This window comes from Mercenaria mercenaria, chromosome 9 (genome assembly GCF_021730395.1).
Source record: "Mercenaria mercenaria strain notata chromosome 9, MADL_Memer_1, whole genome shotgun sequence".
NCBI classification, from domain to species: domain Eukaryota; kingdom Metazoa; phylum Mollusca; class Bivalvia; order Venerida; family Veneridae; genus Mercenaria; species Mercenaria mercenaria.
Window position 1 is genome coordinate 71942060 of NC_069369.1, and position 18229 is coordinate 71960288.

Genomic DNA, 18229 nt, shown 5'->3' on the forward strand with positions numbered 1-18229 from the left:
ATTGTAGCATAGTTTGCTATAACCATTCCCTCGCACCGGTCCGTTTGTTCATATATTACATTGAAACAATTTTTTCAATATTTTAATATTTTTGTGCGTTTGTTTGCTGAAGACTTTCTTGACTTACATCAGATTTTATTTTGATCTTGGTGCTATGTTTCATTTCGCATTTACTTAATCTAGGAGGAATATTTTTGTTGATATATCATCTCATGTCATAGAGATCGGCGAGAGCATCTTTGCCTCGTTTCTCATTAGTGCGAAGTACTAGAACCTACAATTTCCTTTTAGGTCTGGTATGTTCTGCGCTTATTTTCATAGTTTTCTGCACCTTCGCGCTGCTATGTTGCTTCCAGGCATTTTAGCTGGAGCGTTGTCTTTCATATTTTCTCATCATTTTCATATATACCATGCTATATATTTACAATATGCCATAATTTTCATTTGAAAATTTACAATAAAGTCACGGCCTTTTCCCACATAATTTTGTTTTGTTTTTGCTATATTACTTGGTACATTCACCTTTGTCTTAGAACCGATGAACTCCCTTATACAGTCGGACCCGTACTGTAGACAGCCTCCAAAAAATATAACCTGCTTACTATGGTCACACGTCACCTGTCTTGAGAAAATATATGTTTTCACAAATACCGGCATTTTTCAGTCCCCAAGGGAGATTCTGCAGCCGGGTTTGAGTATATATATATATATAAATACCCTAGCACCCACCAATTAATTAATTATCGTTTTTAACTGGTCCTCAATCCATCACATACAGTTCACATTACTTGAAACCAGATACTATCAGTGTAAGGTATTGACTCGACACTGGAGCGACATTTCCTTATTTTTTCTCTCTCCTACTAGTTGAACTTGTTGATTTTCATAAAGCATCCTCCATTATACCGATAATTTCAATGTTATGCACACTTAGCGGCCTACGGAACTGAGGCAGCATGGAACCTAAAATGGTTGAATTGTTCAAATGCTTCTTCTTTGAAGGTAGTCATTTGGAAGCATATAACAATGGTCTTTGTACCTGGCAGCCGCTAAAATATGTAGGTCCAACCCTTAAAACTAGACAAGTTTCACATCAGATTAAATTTGCATTATATCAGAATGGGAGAAAATGTAAGGATGTTTTTTAACCTAGTAACTTTCCATCTGTTCCATCATTAAAATCTAAGGACCATATCGAGGACTGAAAGCGAAACAATTCTTATGTATTTAATATTAACTTTTTTTGGTACTCTTACGTTTCTTCCACTTGATACAGTTTCCGTTTTGACGCTTTACAGCTGCGTTAATTATGAAAGTACCCCCGTAATATTTCGAAATAAGTTTCGCACATTGGTCATTTCTAACAGTGACAACATTACAACGAGACAAAGTAAATGGTTTAGATGAATTATTTAAACAAATTGGTACAATACAAAGAAAGGTGTTCATTCCAGTTTTGTAAAAAATCAACGTTAATATCGCACTGAGGCCAGTCAGAAATTTTTGTTTATAATGACTTTAATTAAAACGAACATTTGGTTCTGGGATGATCTTTGTATGAAAAGAATTGGAACTACTGCCTTACCCTTGCATGATCGGAAGAGCTTAACACTTGGTTTTGCAGTAACTCTGTGATACCAGCAGGTATGCAAATTTTGATTCCATACCTCATGTTTTTATTTCGATGTACATGAGATGTGGAACCAAAATTTGTAGTCCTGTTTGGCGCCATATAACCTATACTGTGTTGGTGCGCCGTAAAACCCAAATAAATAAATATATTTAACTTTACTACATTAAAAAAAGATATATGCCAATAATCTTGAATATCGAAACTATTGAAATATCAACGGTATTTGTTTCTATTTTCTGTTAACATATAATGTTGATATGATTTGGCAACCCGTCTTCCTAACAACATTTATACATGAAAAGTTCATTTTGTATCGCCGGTACATTTTTCTTTTGTATGAATTGACCATGTTTGCCTAATACAGCCTTCATAGATACAGAGTACGTCAAGAGATGGCGTTCAAACCGATCGGGATGAGGAATCCACCTGCAGACAATTTACTAATTTGTAGTAAAATTGCTTTACCGAGGCGGTACCTGACCATTTTGAATTTTAGGACTTACATATATATATCTCACAATATGGAACGGTGATCACGGAACAAATACTACACAAACACAATCAATTTAGCTCTGTATAGTTCCACAATGCTCCGAACGCACAAAACATTGAAATTTCATATTAAATCGTGAAGGCAGACAGGCTGTAAAATGCACGATTTTTGTATAACATTGATGGTTGGTGTTTCAATAGTCTAGACATTACGGAAACTGTAATATATTTAGGATATACATAATTTATGGGTCTGAAACTGCTAGTACGTTTAACCGTTAAATAGAATTAGGTACTTAAGAGCAGATAACTGTTAGCACGTAATAAAGATATAGATTTTAATTGGTGTTTACCACATCAACTGAATTGGTTAAAAATGATTTTCTAAAAATATGAAAATGATAGTACAAAACATAGTAAATCGCATAAAACTTTAATTTTATCCAACACCAACACCGTGACGTAATGATGTTGTACGCGGTGTTGCGAGGTTAAGTTAAAAACATTTTTTTAAAAAGCATAATACAGATTACATACGTTTGTATTACGTGTAAAATCGAAATATCTTTGATTTCTAATTCTACTCGGCGAAAGACAAAGATCATCCATATGACTAAACACGCCAGCATTAGTATTACATAAGATACTGCGTAATATGGGTATAAGACAGTGCGGATGAATAAACATTTTTGTTCAAAAATAGTGTCAGAGCGTTCAAACAAATATCACTGTATTCAACATTTTACAAAATTCCTTTGTTATTTTCATGTAATGTAAGACACTGATTTTGTATTATAACATAAATGGATGCTAAAGACATAAATATTATTCACAACCGCAAAACAGTCTTGAACTTTCTTCAGATCAACGAACTAGTGCGTATATAACAAACTTTAATGACGTTTTGTTCGTTAAAACAGCATTTATATTTTAAAATATACATTTGTACGTTGATTTTAAAGTTATATTTTCGCGAAACAATATGAAAAGCAGGAATATAAAAGTTTTGAGTACAATTCAAAAACGGAATTCAGATCAGCATTTACACCTTTTCGGTTTTCTAATTGCCTGGCAGCTTTCCGATAGTTTGTGACATTTTTACTTGAACTATTACTTTAGAATATAAATAAAGACAATTCTCACCTGCGTGCACATTTTCTATGACGAAAAGCCAATTTAAGACAAAAATACACCACATTTTCTTCTTTTTATACCACATTTTTTTTTCTTTTTAAACTATAGCAATTGTTTTTCTGCCTTATTTAAAAACAAACGTTTTAAAGAGTATTTCCGACACATCCCATTCTATTGACAATGTTTATCGATACTAATTACGTATCATCAGTTCAAAACCAATTGATGACGCAGAGAAAGCTTCATAGTTCTGAACAAAAGTTTGTTAACCATCTCTGAAACATTTTAGCTTAATTAATTGACTTAGCAATCAGATTGAAATGTGGAATGAACTGCATATGGACCGATGTGCCATTTTCATATTAATTCCAAGAAGAAGAATAAAAATAAATCTGAATTAATACAGATTCAAGTCATATTTAGCATATATTTGTCAGAAACACGTTCATTGGAGCTGAGCTGTTAAAATAGAATTTAAATCGGTATTGAGTAGGCATGTCATGTGGATATTGTCTTACCGCATTCTTGAAAAATACATACTATACGGAGTGATATTGATAAATAGCTCGACAAAACATTAAATGTTACTATTTTATTCAATTTTTATAAATTCAACATGAAAAGACACTCCTATAATAACTCTTATTTATCTGTTGTATTGTCATTTGTTTCGTTACTATACTAAAGATGAGCACATAATCAGTGTAAAATGTTGTTTATTGATTTCACAATAAAACTGTTACCTGGTAGATTGCTATGGAAAGTAACAAACACGCAAGAAAGACATTTTTATATCCTTTCCAAATAAATCACCGTCTTTGATGCGCTAGTGTTGAGGCAAAATGAAAAATAAACCAAGAAGTAAGGTATTAAGGTTATAGTCTTCAAGGTAATTTCTAACAGATTTCGAGTTATATAAGGTGGTCATTGTTACTACATTCCTCAATACAAAAATATTGTTTGTTTTCGCAAGTAATGTCAGAGTTTCCACATAAAACGAATGGGGCTATACATATTGTCATATCTCAATATAGGATTTCCTGATTTGAATGTGATGCGTCACTGTCATGACGTCATGTTGCTGCCATGTAGTTTGGATTTTAAGATTCTTTCACTGGTTGTAGATGCAGGTTGGAATATCCTGCCTCGAGGGTCACTGTTTAACGAGGCTTTGCCGAGTTACCGTATAAACAGTTACCCGAGAGCTGGACATTTCCATCTGTACCTACAGTCAGTGAAAGAATCTTTTTCTTGCATACCATTATAAACAAATAATAGTAATAATAAAATCAAACAATCGACTTTCTTTTCAGAACTACTTTCTTATAGCAACAGCATTTAAACAAAGCGCGGGAAATCAACGTCCGTAAACAGGAAAGACATCGTGACGTTTCAAAGACAAATGACTATGTTTAGTTCCGGTTTTGTTTTCTCACTTGAAGCGTAAAGTTATGTATTTTAATAAACTTATGTTATACGTGAAATATACTATAAGGAAAAAAGAGGATCTATCAAGGTATTAGATTTTTATTCCGTTTTATGAAATGAACTATAAATCACTAAATAAATCTGCTACATATATGTAGTTCGTAATAAGTCAATTACAGCACGAGAGTCATCTTTCCAGCACAGGTTAAAATACCGGATACGGGTAGTTTCCATTTTAGCGGTCCCCACTGACTTTGACTATTTGTTTTAGGAGGGTTGTGTTTATATTCTTGTTAAAATAACATAGCGTTGGTATGGGGCCAGTAGCACTAATGGAAAAATCAGGGGTGTGGGGGCGGCAGCCCCAAAAGTAACGTGGCGTCATGACGTATTTCCGACCGGGGACCGCTAAACTGGAAGTGTCCCCCGGATACCCCCGTCTGGTATGCAAGAAACAAATGTCTATCACCTCTTTTGCTATACCAGGAAGAACACTAGCGGTCTTCCTCTGCCATCAACCATATGGCCTAAATTGTGTAGGCGTGACACTTAACCCAACAAAAAGCAACTCTAGGTCCTGTATTTTAGCGCTTCGGTGACGGAACCGGACCGAACCTAAAAGGCAACAATTGTTTTATCATTTAATCCAGCCTACTTATAAGTATCAATTAAATACAAATATCTGCAGCCTTTGGTCATGTTTCGTAATAAATTGTATACGACGTCGCATTGTTTTGACGTCAAACATCACAGATGGAGTTCAATACGTGTTTATGGCTCCGCCTTTGAGTCAATACGACTTTTTTTTATTGATCATGTGATTACATCTAGACCAATGGAAAGGACTATAAATATCGAATGCACTTCCTTAAAGTATTTTCGTAGAGAGGGAAATTTTGATAATTATTCCTTCACTGTGTCAAGTTTAGAAATTAAATCATTACTATTTCTGCCTTCGATATACTGAGATGCTAGCGTTTACCTTCAACGCTATATTTATACAATCGAGTAATATATTTCTCGCTTAAAGTCAACACCAAAGATGAATTGCTACGTTAAAAGAATATAACATCGCCAAGATCCGAAAAAAATGGTACCAATAATCTAGAAGATAGTTCTTTAAAAGGAAGAACACTGATTTTTTTTTTTTTTTTTTTTTTTTTTTTTTTTTTTTTTTTTTTCCTTTTTTTTTTTTAGATTCGGTTGCATGTTTACCTTCTGTGTAATATTTGTTTTTGTTTTTTGTAGTCTGCATGATATCATGTTTTACGCTATATCGCACAGTTTCATGCAGTCTCCGACAGTTCAAACTACGCTAAAAAAACAACAGAGCAACTGTTTACAATTCATTGCTGTGAAATATTAGTTATCCATCTTATCTCATCAATTTTTCAACTAAATGAAAACCTCTCGTAAAATGAAAATGTCATCCAAAGTTCGTAAAATAGCCAGTCAACTGTAAATAATAGATAACTAAACTGATTTGAATAAATGGAAACAGTTCAACATTAGGTTACTTCATGTAAGCATTTTAGCTGAACATCGCACGCGAAGTCTAGGTGAGGCTTTAAGATATTTCTAAATTATAGATTTGGTTGCTTTCACTTCCTGCTTCCTAATTTATTAGTGAGAGGAAAATAATTATGTTCTAATAGTTAAAAGAAATGGATAAAATAGCAAAACGAAAAAAAAACAATACAATGTTTCGTTTACTTCCATTTCCCTGTTGTTTACTTTCTGCAAGAGTGTCGAGTTACACTTGGAAATAAATCAGAATATATTAAAGATAATGAGATACAATTTAATTTTATAAATGGATTTCAGATTTTGTAATCATTTCTAGCAGTTAATTATTCATTAAAGGTATATGATTGATATGCTTCGCATGTTATCTTTTCTGGTATGAAACCTATGTCAGCATCATAACCATTTGCATGACCTTATTAGAAGGACGTATAGATTTCTGCCAGCATCCCATACAAATAACGGTTCACAGGTATCTTATTGGCCTCCAATCCAGCAATCGGACGCGCAATCAAACGCGGCGGATCGACGGAGTTTCCTTGCAATTGAGATATTCTATTTGACGGAAAAGACAAACATGTATAACACCGCAAAATCAGCTTTTGATTTCTCAAACGTCGGATTTGTTGACGGAGTTGTTGACGACGAAGAAGCGTCCTGAATGGAACAAAACAGGCAGGATGGAACAGGACAGACTGATGTACAGATATGGAGAGTATACTCTCTGTATGATGCAATAACACAAAAAGGAAACAAAATTGATACCAGTGCCCAAACCAAAGGGGTCAGGCACATGAGTGGATTGAGTTAAATGACTTATTTTAGTGCCATAATTATCAAAAATCCATACTAATATGACAATTTTGCAAAATTGCAATTGTTGCTTTGTCCGCGCAATGTCTAAAATGTTGATTTTACTGACTGCTCATTGACTGATTCGTTGTTACACGATTTTGTCAGAGTGAGGATTTGCACTATAATTTGTTCGCTACGATGTCGATATGTCAAAAAACAGATAAATATATGAAAATGTGTTGAGGCCATTTTACAAGTTGATGGATTTAGCTAACTAAAGGCAAAGTTTGAGTGGAAAAATAGAAGACAGTATTTTTTTCTTATAATATAAAAAAAATTATTGTAAACATAGTTTATAAGGGGTTAAAACCCTTGTCTAGGGAGTAGTCGTATTAGTTTTTTTTTATAAACATGGCTCTAGGACTCTACAATACAAACAAGGGAAAGCCACGTTCTAAAAACGCAGCCTCCCCAAACGCGCACACGATCACGACACACATACACACCACACACACACACAAAACAAACACACAACGACAAAACAAATAAATAAAGGAACATAGCCTAGGAACGGTCAGTGGCAAAACCGCCACTGGGGAGCTTAAACCTGTTTATGGTGCACCTAACCTCACCCTTACCCCCACAATGTTCCAAAACCACAGGACAGTGTAAATAAAAGTTATCCCCGCCAGGTAATACCCTAACATATGCAAAGGCAACAGAAAGCATGTAATGTAAAACACAAAAATGCCCTTGTATAAAAATGCTATCCTTAATAACCGAAAACGCACGTACCCTTTGCAGAAGACAGAGCAACAAGGAAAACACCCTTAATGGCCCGACGAAACAGACCAGAAGACGGAAATCAAAATAGCTCAGTCCTGGTGGGATTAAGAACTACTTACCATTGAGTACTCCACCTGTTCCGTCAGACACAGTCAAAGAGAAAAGCGTAGCGTCCAACTGAACAACAAACATGTGGTTAGTCTCAAAACAGTTGGGTTATAATCTCTTTTATTAAAACGTTTAATGACTTTACTAAATACGATTGGAAAATTGCCATGACCAAAGATCTTACGAAGTTTGTAAACCACATCCCCATAAAGAAACGGGTTTTGATATACCTTTGTGCAGAAGCGTCTTTAAAGTACTGTTGTATTTTAAAACCAAAAAAAACTGAATTACGATACATGTAGTAAAATTTAGCAAAGTATTTACGTAATTTATAATAACGGTAGCCCTGTTGAAGAAGCTTATTTGTTGTATATTGTTTACGTTCATGGAAATTCTCGACATGACTACACTCTCTTGCAAACCGAATTAACTAAAACATATATATCACATTAGATGTAGCCTGGAGTACAACCCAATTCAAATGAGGGAAATTTACAATACTAAAATTAAAATAATTCCTTTAATTCAATCCACTCATGTGCCGGACCCCTTTGGCCCAAACATTGCATGTTCATTTTTGCACGGAAGTCGGTTACAAGTGTGAAGTCATTTGCGCATGTATTGAGGTGAGCGGAACAGGCCAATCATGACCTCTTGGGATTCAGTTTTCATCCAGATAAACGTTAAATGGCGGAAAAGGCACCTAGTACTTCAATTATAGGCTGGTATGAAAACACCTTTAGAAAGCTATATCGATACGCTACAAAAAGCCCGCACACCAGTTTTGAAAGTTATTCCTTAGTAGTGTTGCAAGCCATGTCTGACTGGAAAGAAAAGCCAACAAAAACTACATGTATAAACAATCACAAACTTTATTCAAAGAAATTTAAAGGAAACAATACTGAAGTAGAATTAGTACTTGAATATATAATATTCAAGCACGAAATAAAAAATCTTCATTCACTCTCATTTTGGAGAAACAAAAAATTTCCACAAAAATAATTCCACATCGAATACTTTGTATGAAGACTAATATCTAAAAAAAATTCTAAGAAATACAGACATCTTTTTTGTTGATCTTCATTGAAAAAAAAATCTTATTTAAATCTTGTAATTACATTTCATTTTAGGGATTTGAAATATATAGGGTTATATGTTTCTATATACTAGTATATTTGTAATATCTTAGTCGACTGATCAGTGTCGAATTGACAGATGATCTTAATGAATAGAATTTCTCTTTAAATATTTACATTCATAACGTATATCTCTTGCAGAAAGAAAATAAAGTTTATTTTCATATAAACAACATCGTTGCAATAATATCAAAGGCGGACTTTTCCGCTAAATGAACGTGAGATCTGACGCCGTTCACAACAAACAAAATGGCGTCGTTTAGAAAATCTTTGAAAATCGGCGATCAGATTTCACAAAGAACATTCCGTGACAAAGTCAAAGTCAAGTCAAAAGTTTATTAAATGTAACAAAGGCCTCTGGCTCAAAATACACAACATATATTGTAAGTGCTATCAAATCAAATAGTTGTGATCCCACAAAATACACACACACTGACTAAGTTGAAATACCCTATGAAGGGTATTTCTATATTCACATATTGTTCATACAGTTAACTAGCAAAATATGTTTAAAATAGATAATTGTATAGACTGTTGAATATTATTTTAAAACAATTTCTACATAATAAAGTTGAGTATAGACTCCTCAAACTTGTTTAAAAGATTCTCAAGATACAATGCTGTTAGGTATAATACCTTTTCATTATCCTAGCTAGGTATGTTATAAAAGCTCTGTATACTTCTGTCAAATGAATACCAATTTAGAAGACACTGATTTCAATTCTCACTAAATTTCTCACATTGAAAAAACTACTTGATATTCACATTCAACAATATTAGTGTTACTTCTGTTAAAAAATGACAGATACGAGATTCGAAAGGCGTATTATTGTGCCTACCAGTTTCAATATGCAGCTTATGGCTTGAACAACGAAATTTTGATATTGCTAGCCTGCATTTTAAAGGCAGATTTATTGTAAGGTAACGTTCTGTATTTAATAAAGTTTTAAGATTTTTATAATGGTGAAACCTACTTGATTCATCATTAGTCTGTTTCCAGTTTTGTGTATGACAATCTATGAGTCTTTGACGAAATGTACTTACGAAAGAATCAATGTCTTCAACACCATGTGTAACTCAAACATAACCAAATCTATACAAAAATAACAAGCGTTTGACCTGAGTAGCCCAAGTGATTCTGCCTACATTGTCTAAAGATTTTAACATAAAATAACACCATCTGTATTAGTTTGCACCAGTACATAACACAGTTTGAAAAATATGTTATACACGTTAACAGTCTGTCACATTCTCCCAAAACAATTGTATTATTCGTTGAGTTTTTTACTCCAAGAAATAGTTTACAAAAATTTATATGTATTGTTTCTATTTCGGACGAATATTGATATCCCCAATTCTGAGATCCATAACAGAGTACTGGTTTTACCAAAACGTCAAATAACTGAAATAACAGTTTAATATTAAAATATCCAAATGGCCTTTGATAGTTATACAAAGTATATATTGACTTTGGTGCCTGTGACGCTAACTTTTTCTTTAGCTGTTGTCAAAGATAAGGTTGGTGTAAATAAAATGCCCATATACTTAAAAACTGACGTAACGCTAACTAATTGGCCACCAAAAACATCTTCCATTAATTCTAAAGGGTCCACCATTGCGAAATTCAATTATTTCAGTTTTACTAAAGTTGACTTCCATCCCTCCCTGTTGAATTACAAAATAATTGTGTTACGTTAAGTAGATGTTGTAGCTTGACTACAATTTCTGCACAGTTTGCAATGTCGTCTGCAAACACCAGACATAATATATCAGTTATTGAATTATCAATAAAGTTACCTGAAATGCATTTTTCACGCAGTAAAGAAGATAACTGGTCAATGAATAAGGACACGAAAAAATCACAGGACAACAAATGTCTCCTTGTCTTGTACCCTCCGCCACTATTACGAATTGAATTCTTATTGAACCTCCGGACATTATCAAAATGCACATAATTACTCATAAAATGACCAAATTCACCTGTAAATCTCGACCAAGTCTCGAATAAACATATAATATCGAAGTCCTCCAAGAAAGATTTTAAAGTACAGTCTTAAACACATATACTAAGTCCTTGAATATTCAAAGTAACAATATTTCCAGCATACGTGTACCTAATACATGTCTGTGTAGAACTACACGGTCTGTGTTGTCAGGTTTTACATATTTGTGGGAATCTCGAGTTAGTATTTCGTTAGCTTTATTCAGAATGCATTCCCGATCTTTAGACCTACTGAATTAAACAACAATCGTACATTTAGATGGATCCTTTGATTTGACTTTGTGCGCTCTCTCTATTTCAACAGACTCCATTTCCGGCAAATCAAGATTGTCCCTGATAAATTTCCTAAGCTCAGACTCGCAGTCTGACCAGTCCTCACTCACAGGCCAGGGAATACCGCCTATACGTAGATTAGATTGTTCCAACGAGAATAACTCTCTAGGTTGTCAATTTGACCTCTGAAATAGGTCAGCTCATATCTAATAGCTTGGTTTTCAGTTTTTAATTTGTCATTTTCATCACGTTGGCATTGCATAGAATCAGATAACGAGTCATTTTAGGTTGAAACCACGAAGTGGTTGAGACATATAATTACCGTATTCCAGAGCTTGCAAAACTATCAGATTTACCATTTTCACTGAAAGACAGATTAATCCGCTGTAAGGTTTTTGCCCGTTTTTTTCGGGCTAATCGACAGATATTCTTATTGATATAAACTGTTTTCTGAACATTGTTCTACAGTCGGTTGATATATTCATATATATGTAAATACAATGAGGTAAAAGAAAGCGTCATTTCGCATTAAAATTATGTTTTAAGTATGTTGTTCCATCGAGCATGGCTAAGTTGAAAAGCGAAGGTGTATTCCTTTAAAACACTTCAGAAAATACCCAGACGTGACCGAAGCGCATGAAAATATGCCGTGAAAAAAATAGTTCAAAACGTATGATAAAGATTTCTCTAGTTTAGCCTCAATACATACACTCGTCAGTCATAAAACAGCATATGATCTGAATCATATTTGCTTGTATAGGATACAGATCTGCATGCGATTCTTTCTACCTGTCGCGATTCGAATGACAAGGGAGATCACTGTGTAGGAGTAAGCTAAATGATAAACTGCTTTATTTTATTAAAAATAGATTTTTGACTTTTAAACTACTTCCCTTAATTCTTATTTTATCCTTATTTTAGTACAGCTTTTATAATGACCGATTCTTATTATTTATTATTTAACATTTTATTTTATCGCTTTAATATCTTTGTACGATTTATGTAAAATTGAGTCAAAATATTTGTTTAAGATTTCCTTTTCATAAATAACTATAACTGTAGTATATTAAAAACTATAATAATCCACTGTAACACGGAAAGCTACACGTTAAAGGTTAAGCAAATGGTCGTGCTGCATGTGCACGTCTGGTTAATTTACAGATTTGTCTCAATATTTAATGTAACAACCTATTTTAGCACTTACAAGATAAGTACTTGACATTCCTTGCAAATCCAGAATATATATTTAGATATAAGCGGTACTTTACTATGACTCTAACAACATTACATCAGTTCCGGATTTGTATTTTAATTGTTGTTGAATAGAAAAATTCACATGAAAGTTGTCATTTTGATAAATGTTAATAAAACAGAGTTAAAGCTACAGAGTTTTTAAAATAGATTATTAAACAAAATAGAATCAAAGCAGTACATAACGAGAATTAATTGTCGGTTAAAAATCTCATCAGAGCTTATGTTACTTGTAATTGTCTTTCCGACTCAATTAATAAATCTTATCTTAGAATATCAAATGTGGGTGTTTGCCTGATGTGAAGTTTCTCGATGTTGGCCTACATATATGTCCCCGATAAATGAAATTGTTGGATTTCATTTAAGCAAAATTGAATCAAAGCATAGCAACGGGGCATTGGCGTCTTCTCCCGACGATTTTCGTGTGTATGGTTCTTGTTCTTATCTTAAAACTGAATGGAAGTCGAAACAGCAGAATCTTGGGGTAGATACAGGTCTAGTTTCTAGCTTGGTGGACCCCACTGACTTCTACTGTTGTTTTAGCAGGGTCGGTCGTTTGTACAAACATTTGAACAAGGTAGTGGAGTTTAAAGACAACAACCCTTGAATTAAAGAAGTACGGTTGCAACATTTTTAATGTTTTGATGTCACGATTACTTAAGTAGTGACGTCAATACATTTTAATTCTAGGGTCGACAAAACAAGAAGTTGATTTCGCAGAAATGTGTCGAATTATACAACCCTTGCTCCAAGAATTGTGAAACTTGGGGTATTATGTGATATCGTGTTCAATTTTGAAAAATATACTTAGCGTCACTGAAAAGTTACCACCCTAATGACCCTTATATTTTAAAAATCGCATTGTTAAATGCATAACACGACTACATTGTTGACGCAGCTGAGACGTCACTGGTGTAAAGATTTGTCAAATTCGATGAACTCAATTTGAGGCACGGGCTGCACGTGCAAAATGACTTTTTCCAGCAATATCGACATGTACGAACTTTCTATCGCAAATCATTCATCGCACTTGAAAGTTAGTCGACAGATTAAAAGGAACACGTTAAAAAATCCAGAATATCCTTGCTAAGAATGCCACGTTTAAGGCACGATCAACGCCATCAGGCCATTAGCATGCTTGACGCCGAACTTTCATGTCGCAAAATTGCACGTCGTTTGTGCTGTTCTCACCTGACAGTCATGAAATGGGTTAGGAGACATGATCAGACAGGGTCTATGAGTAATAGAGCGCGCATAGGCCATGAAAAAGTGACGTCGATATTGTATAAAATAGTAAAGAGGTATATATTAGGTGGTAACTTTTCAGTGACGCTGAGTATAATTAGATTTTTCTATTCTACTCGATACTTTGAACCGAGCTACATAGAAATACTTTTTAAAGTATGTCTTCTAGTTAAAACATTTTTCTATATATTGAAAATTGTGTTTTTGATTTGTGGAAGTCAACAAAATGGCTCTTCTTAATATGTAGCGTAATTTTTAATACATAACGATTTGTCAAGTAAACATTCACTCAAACATTAGGTGTACAATAGACTGGTGAACATAGAAAGTAGTATTGATTAGGTCAAGAATGTGTATTATTTGTTGTTGTCTGCTACCAACTATAGATTTGTTCTTTAGTTTTCGAAACGCTATAACATACTGTAATCCTGTATTCTGTACTGTAATACTGTAAGACCGACACGCAGAGGTACATTCAAGGTGGTATATACATGTGTAGCTTTTGAATTCTGAACCTTTCTAGAACAGTTCTCACATATATGTCAATCCTGCTAGAACAAATCATAATTCTCGTTTATTTCATCTATTAAGCCTCAAAATTTAGCAACTGTACAAAAAAACTTGAAACCTAGCAAACAGTCGTGGGAGGTGAGCAAATTTAAAATCTTGGCGATCTGATTACTTGGAGAATGATCTTGGAGTTTAACTTTTGAGGTGTTGAATGTTTGGAGTTTAACTTTTCTGTGTTGTGCCTGCAGTAAGTGCATTCTGATACTGTACGATGTGCATTGCCTGTAGTCGTCTGATTTTACAATATTATTTTCATATCCTACTAATTTACGCTTGATAATTCTTTTGATTTACTAATTTGTCACCACAATTTAGCAATTCTTGGAAATATGCTTCAACTTACAATTATAGAAGAAAACGTGACACATAGCAAACATAAATAATATTGGAGTTGAACTATTGGAGATCTGATTACTTAGATAATAGCATTTAATACCCTGGCGAGCAGTAGGACCACAATGACACTTTTGTCTGTTTCATCTTTCTTGAATGATAAGCGCAGTTTGGAAACAAGGGAAGCGCATTTATGTACACAATGAGTTTGTAGTTTCTGTTGAATAAACATTGTTTGGAAACGTAAATATGGTATATGTAGACAGCAGGAAATACAAACTTTACTTTATATTTACCAAACAGCTTCGACTAACTTTTTGAGGCATATAACGTAGCTTAAAACATCAGCAGACATTCTTCTTACAAACAAGCATAAATAAAGCTGATATTTGACATGAAAATAGGTTTTACTAGTCGGGAAAAATCTATTTATATGGACTAAATTTAAGTAGACCATGGTGGCATATCCGACTAATAACTACATTCATGCCTTAAATACAAGCCCCTGTGAAAGTAAAGGTTACATACACACTTCTTACTAGTTCGATAAGTAAATGTCGGACTTCAATATTTTACGATTTTGACATTTCATATAGTGTTTTATCGAAGTTTTTATAAATTTCCCGGAAGACCTTTGCGCAAAATATCTTGCGGAAGGTTTTACAAGTTCACGGTTGAAGTGACTAAAATGTAATAGGTAAATACCAACAACGGACAAAGAAAACCCATTTTACACATCCATTGAACATACTGTCGTACTGAAATTAGCGAAGACCTGTCCTCACTTTGAAAGTGAAATTTACATCCATTCGCTTTTGCATCACAACACGAAACTGTTCAATTTTCTTTATTATAAAAATGATTTTCGACGCAATGTATTCTCATGGTCGAATTTTATAAAAAAAAAAAATGCGACCCGTTACTAAGGTATTGTCTTGTAGTGTGCATATGATTATAGTTGATGGGTGTAACCAGCATTTATTGGTTGTGTTTAATTAAAATTTATTTCATTAAATTATGAGTTCATATAAAAGCAGTTTAAAAATCTAGTCTACATGCATTCGATGGTACAAGTGCGTTAAATAATGGCCGCAGATTTTTTTACTAGTACGCTGTATTGTTCATGATATTGAATTAAATTACGCTAGAATAGTCTGTGCTATATGTCGGGGAAGTAATTCCTGGTGCAGTTTAAATTACGGTAAACCAATATATCACATGTTTGAGAGTTTTCCTACATTACACTTCAATAAAATAAGGTTGGAATTTTTGCTATGTAAATGGCTGTCATTCAATTAAACTTGACACAGTGACATGTTGAACGTCCAAATATTAAAATGCGCCCTGTGCAAATTTAATGTTATTGAACTAACTTCTTACTAGAACCCCGTGTTTTTCGAAAGGTTTCAACCTTTCTGTGCTTTCAGCGCTTTGATTTGTATTTATCTGTGATATATTCTTTGACACAATTATACTGGCTTGCTATATCCGTTTTCATTTTCTTGAGAAAATCCATCATGTGCCGATCTTGTGGGTTCGTAGGTCCCCTATCTTGCGGCTCATTTTCGACGTATGGGTCACCGACGGATGTCCGACGGCTGAGACATAGAATACAAAAACGAAGACAGTGTTCGCTGGCGGGAACGAGTCCCGATATTGTCTCTAGCAGCTTGTGTATTCCCGGCGCCACGCCTTGTAGACCCCGGGTTAGTCTCAATATCCCCATCAAGGATCAAGATTATCGACACAAATACAATCAAACGTAATCCTTTGTTACACATTTGTTTATATATCTTTGCTTATTTGGCTACATAAATCCATCTATTACAGCACACCAAGTTTGTAAATCATTCCCCATTTTAACAAAACAAGTATCAATGTCACTAAATTTAAAAAGATAACGCCATCTTGCCAAGGAACACAAAACTCTTCTTTTTCACACGGTAAATATAAAAACTGAATCGACACGACTTGCGAATTTTTGAAGGATTTAAACATATCTTAAATTAAAATCGTAAACTGTTTTTTATCTGTAAAATATATGTGATATTTTATCGGACGGTAAATTAAAATTCATCGTGGATGGGTCGTTTGGGCTATTCTAACTATTTATTGCAAAGGTCGATTTTCTAAATTTTATTATATAAATTTCATATGATTATGGAAAAGATGTTAGCTATTTATCAAAATAAAGTAAATATAAGAATTGAATTTATTTTTTGTGTATTTAAACAGATATAAACCACACTGGAACATCTGGCGAATCACAAAAGAATCGCTAGAGTAGAAGAGGACCTGACTCTAGATGACATTTCCCCTTCTTTGTCTATATAAAGCCGCCATCTTGAATTGGGTGTAGTCAGTTTTCGGGATGGGACTCAATGACATGGATTGGGTGCAGTCAATTTTCGTGGTGGGACTCAATGACGTCACGTTAAAATGTTTATCCTTCATTTTAGATATTGGAAATAATGAAAAGATAAGAAACGATACCGCTCTGTTCATCTTTTTTTTCTGTGTAAATAACATACAATATATATATATATATATATATATACTCAATATCCATACGGGTAAGATATACATCCATCTCTCACTCTCTTATCAAACACAATCCTATGTTTTTTCTTTTGCGTCATCGTTAAAAGTCTAGCTCGATCACGGTCTCGACCTATTTTTTGCGAATCTGTCACCGTTACGACTCGGTTTGATGAGCCTATAACCATGTCCTTAATGGTTTCAAAATTGATTGACATTTGATTTTTGAAATTCAGAGTGATGCCTTTTATTTTGCAGTGTGTTTGTTTACCAGACTCATCAGGATTTTCTAATTGATACCCATAACTGTTTGGTCCGCTAGCCACAAATGTTTTGATATGGTTTCCTTGTATTTCGTCTGTAAGATCACCTAAATAATCACCTAACGAGGGCATCCAATATCCGGCTTTTGATGTAAATACAACAGAATCGGTATCCGCGTACAACGCTCGGGGTCCTAGCTTTTCTAAGTAAGAGTATAATTTAAGTTTAGCTTGAGCTGTTGTATAGGCCGCAATGACCACGTTGGTTTTCCCAGTGGGCTCTACAAATTCATCCTTGTATTTCCAGCGTACCTCTACCATTTCATTAGAGACAAAATTTACAGCCGTTACTTCTTCTCTATCACTCGTTAGTTTTTCAAAGTATAGGGCTGGTTCGTCAATGAACTCCACTTGATTTTTGTTTAATCTCTGACCAAATTTTCCCCAGAATGAATTGAGCCTAAGTTTAGCCAAAGCGCGCATTCCCGGGTTTTTCTCTATATTACTGTAATCAAGTTGGACCCCCTCTTTTTCATAATACTGTTCAATAGACGTTTGTTTTTGCTCTTAACAGCCAATCAGAATGCAGTATTTTGACAAGCGGTAACCCTTTTCTAATACACCTGACAGGTTAAGACCCGTATCGCTTTACTCCACGCTACATATATATTGATTTTAAAGAGCGCTGTTAACGCTTTATGCATAAGTACAGAAATGA

General features: G+C 34.1%; 1 protein-coding gene across 1 annotated transcript in view; it reads right to left on the reverse strand.

Annotated features, from left to right (window-relative positions):
* The window catches only part of LOC128559578 (protocadherin Fat 2-like), a 28860-nt gene extending 25423 nt beyond the window's left edge, over positions 1-3437 (reverse strand). Inside the window, exon 1 of the mRNA XM_053551677.1 lies at positions 3269-3437. Coding sequence (XP_053407652.1) covers positions 3269-3344 — 76 coding nt within the window. The 5' untranslated portion in view covers positions 3345-3437. The remainder of the gene's footprint in view (positions 1-3268) is intronic.
* Between the last annotated feature and the right edge of the window lie 14792 nt (positions 3438-18229).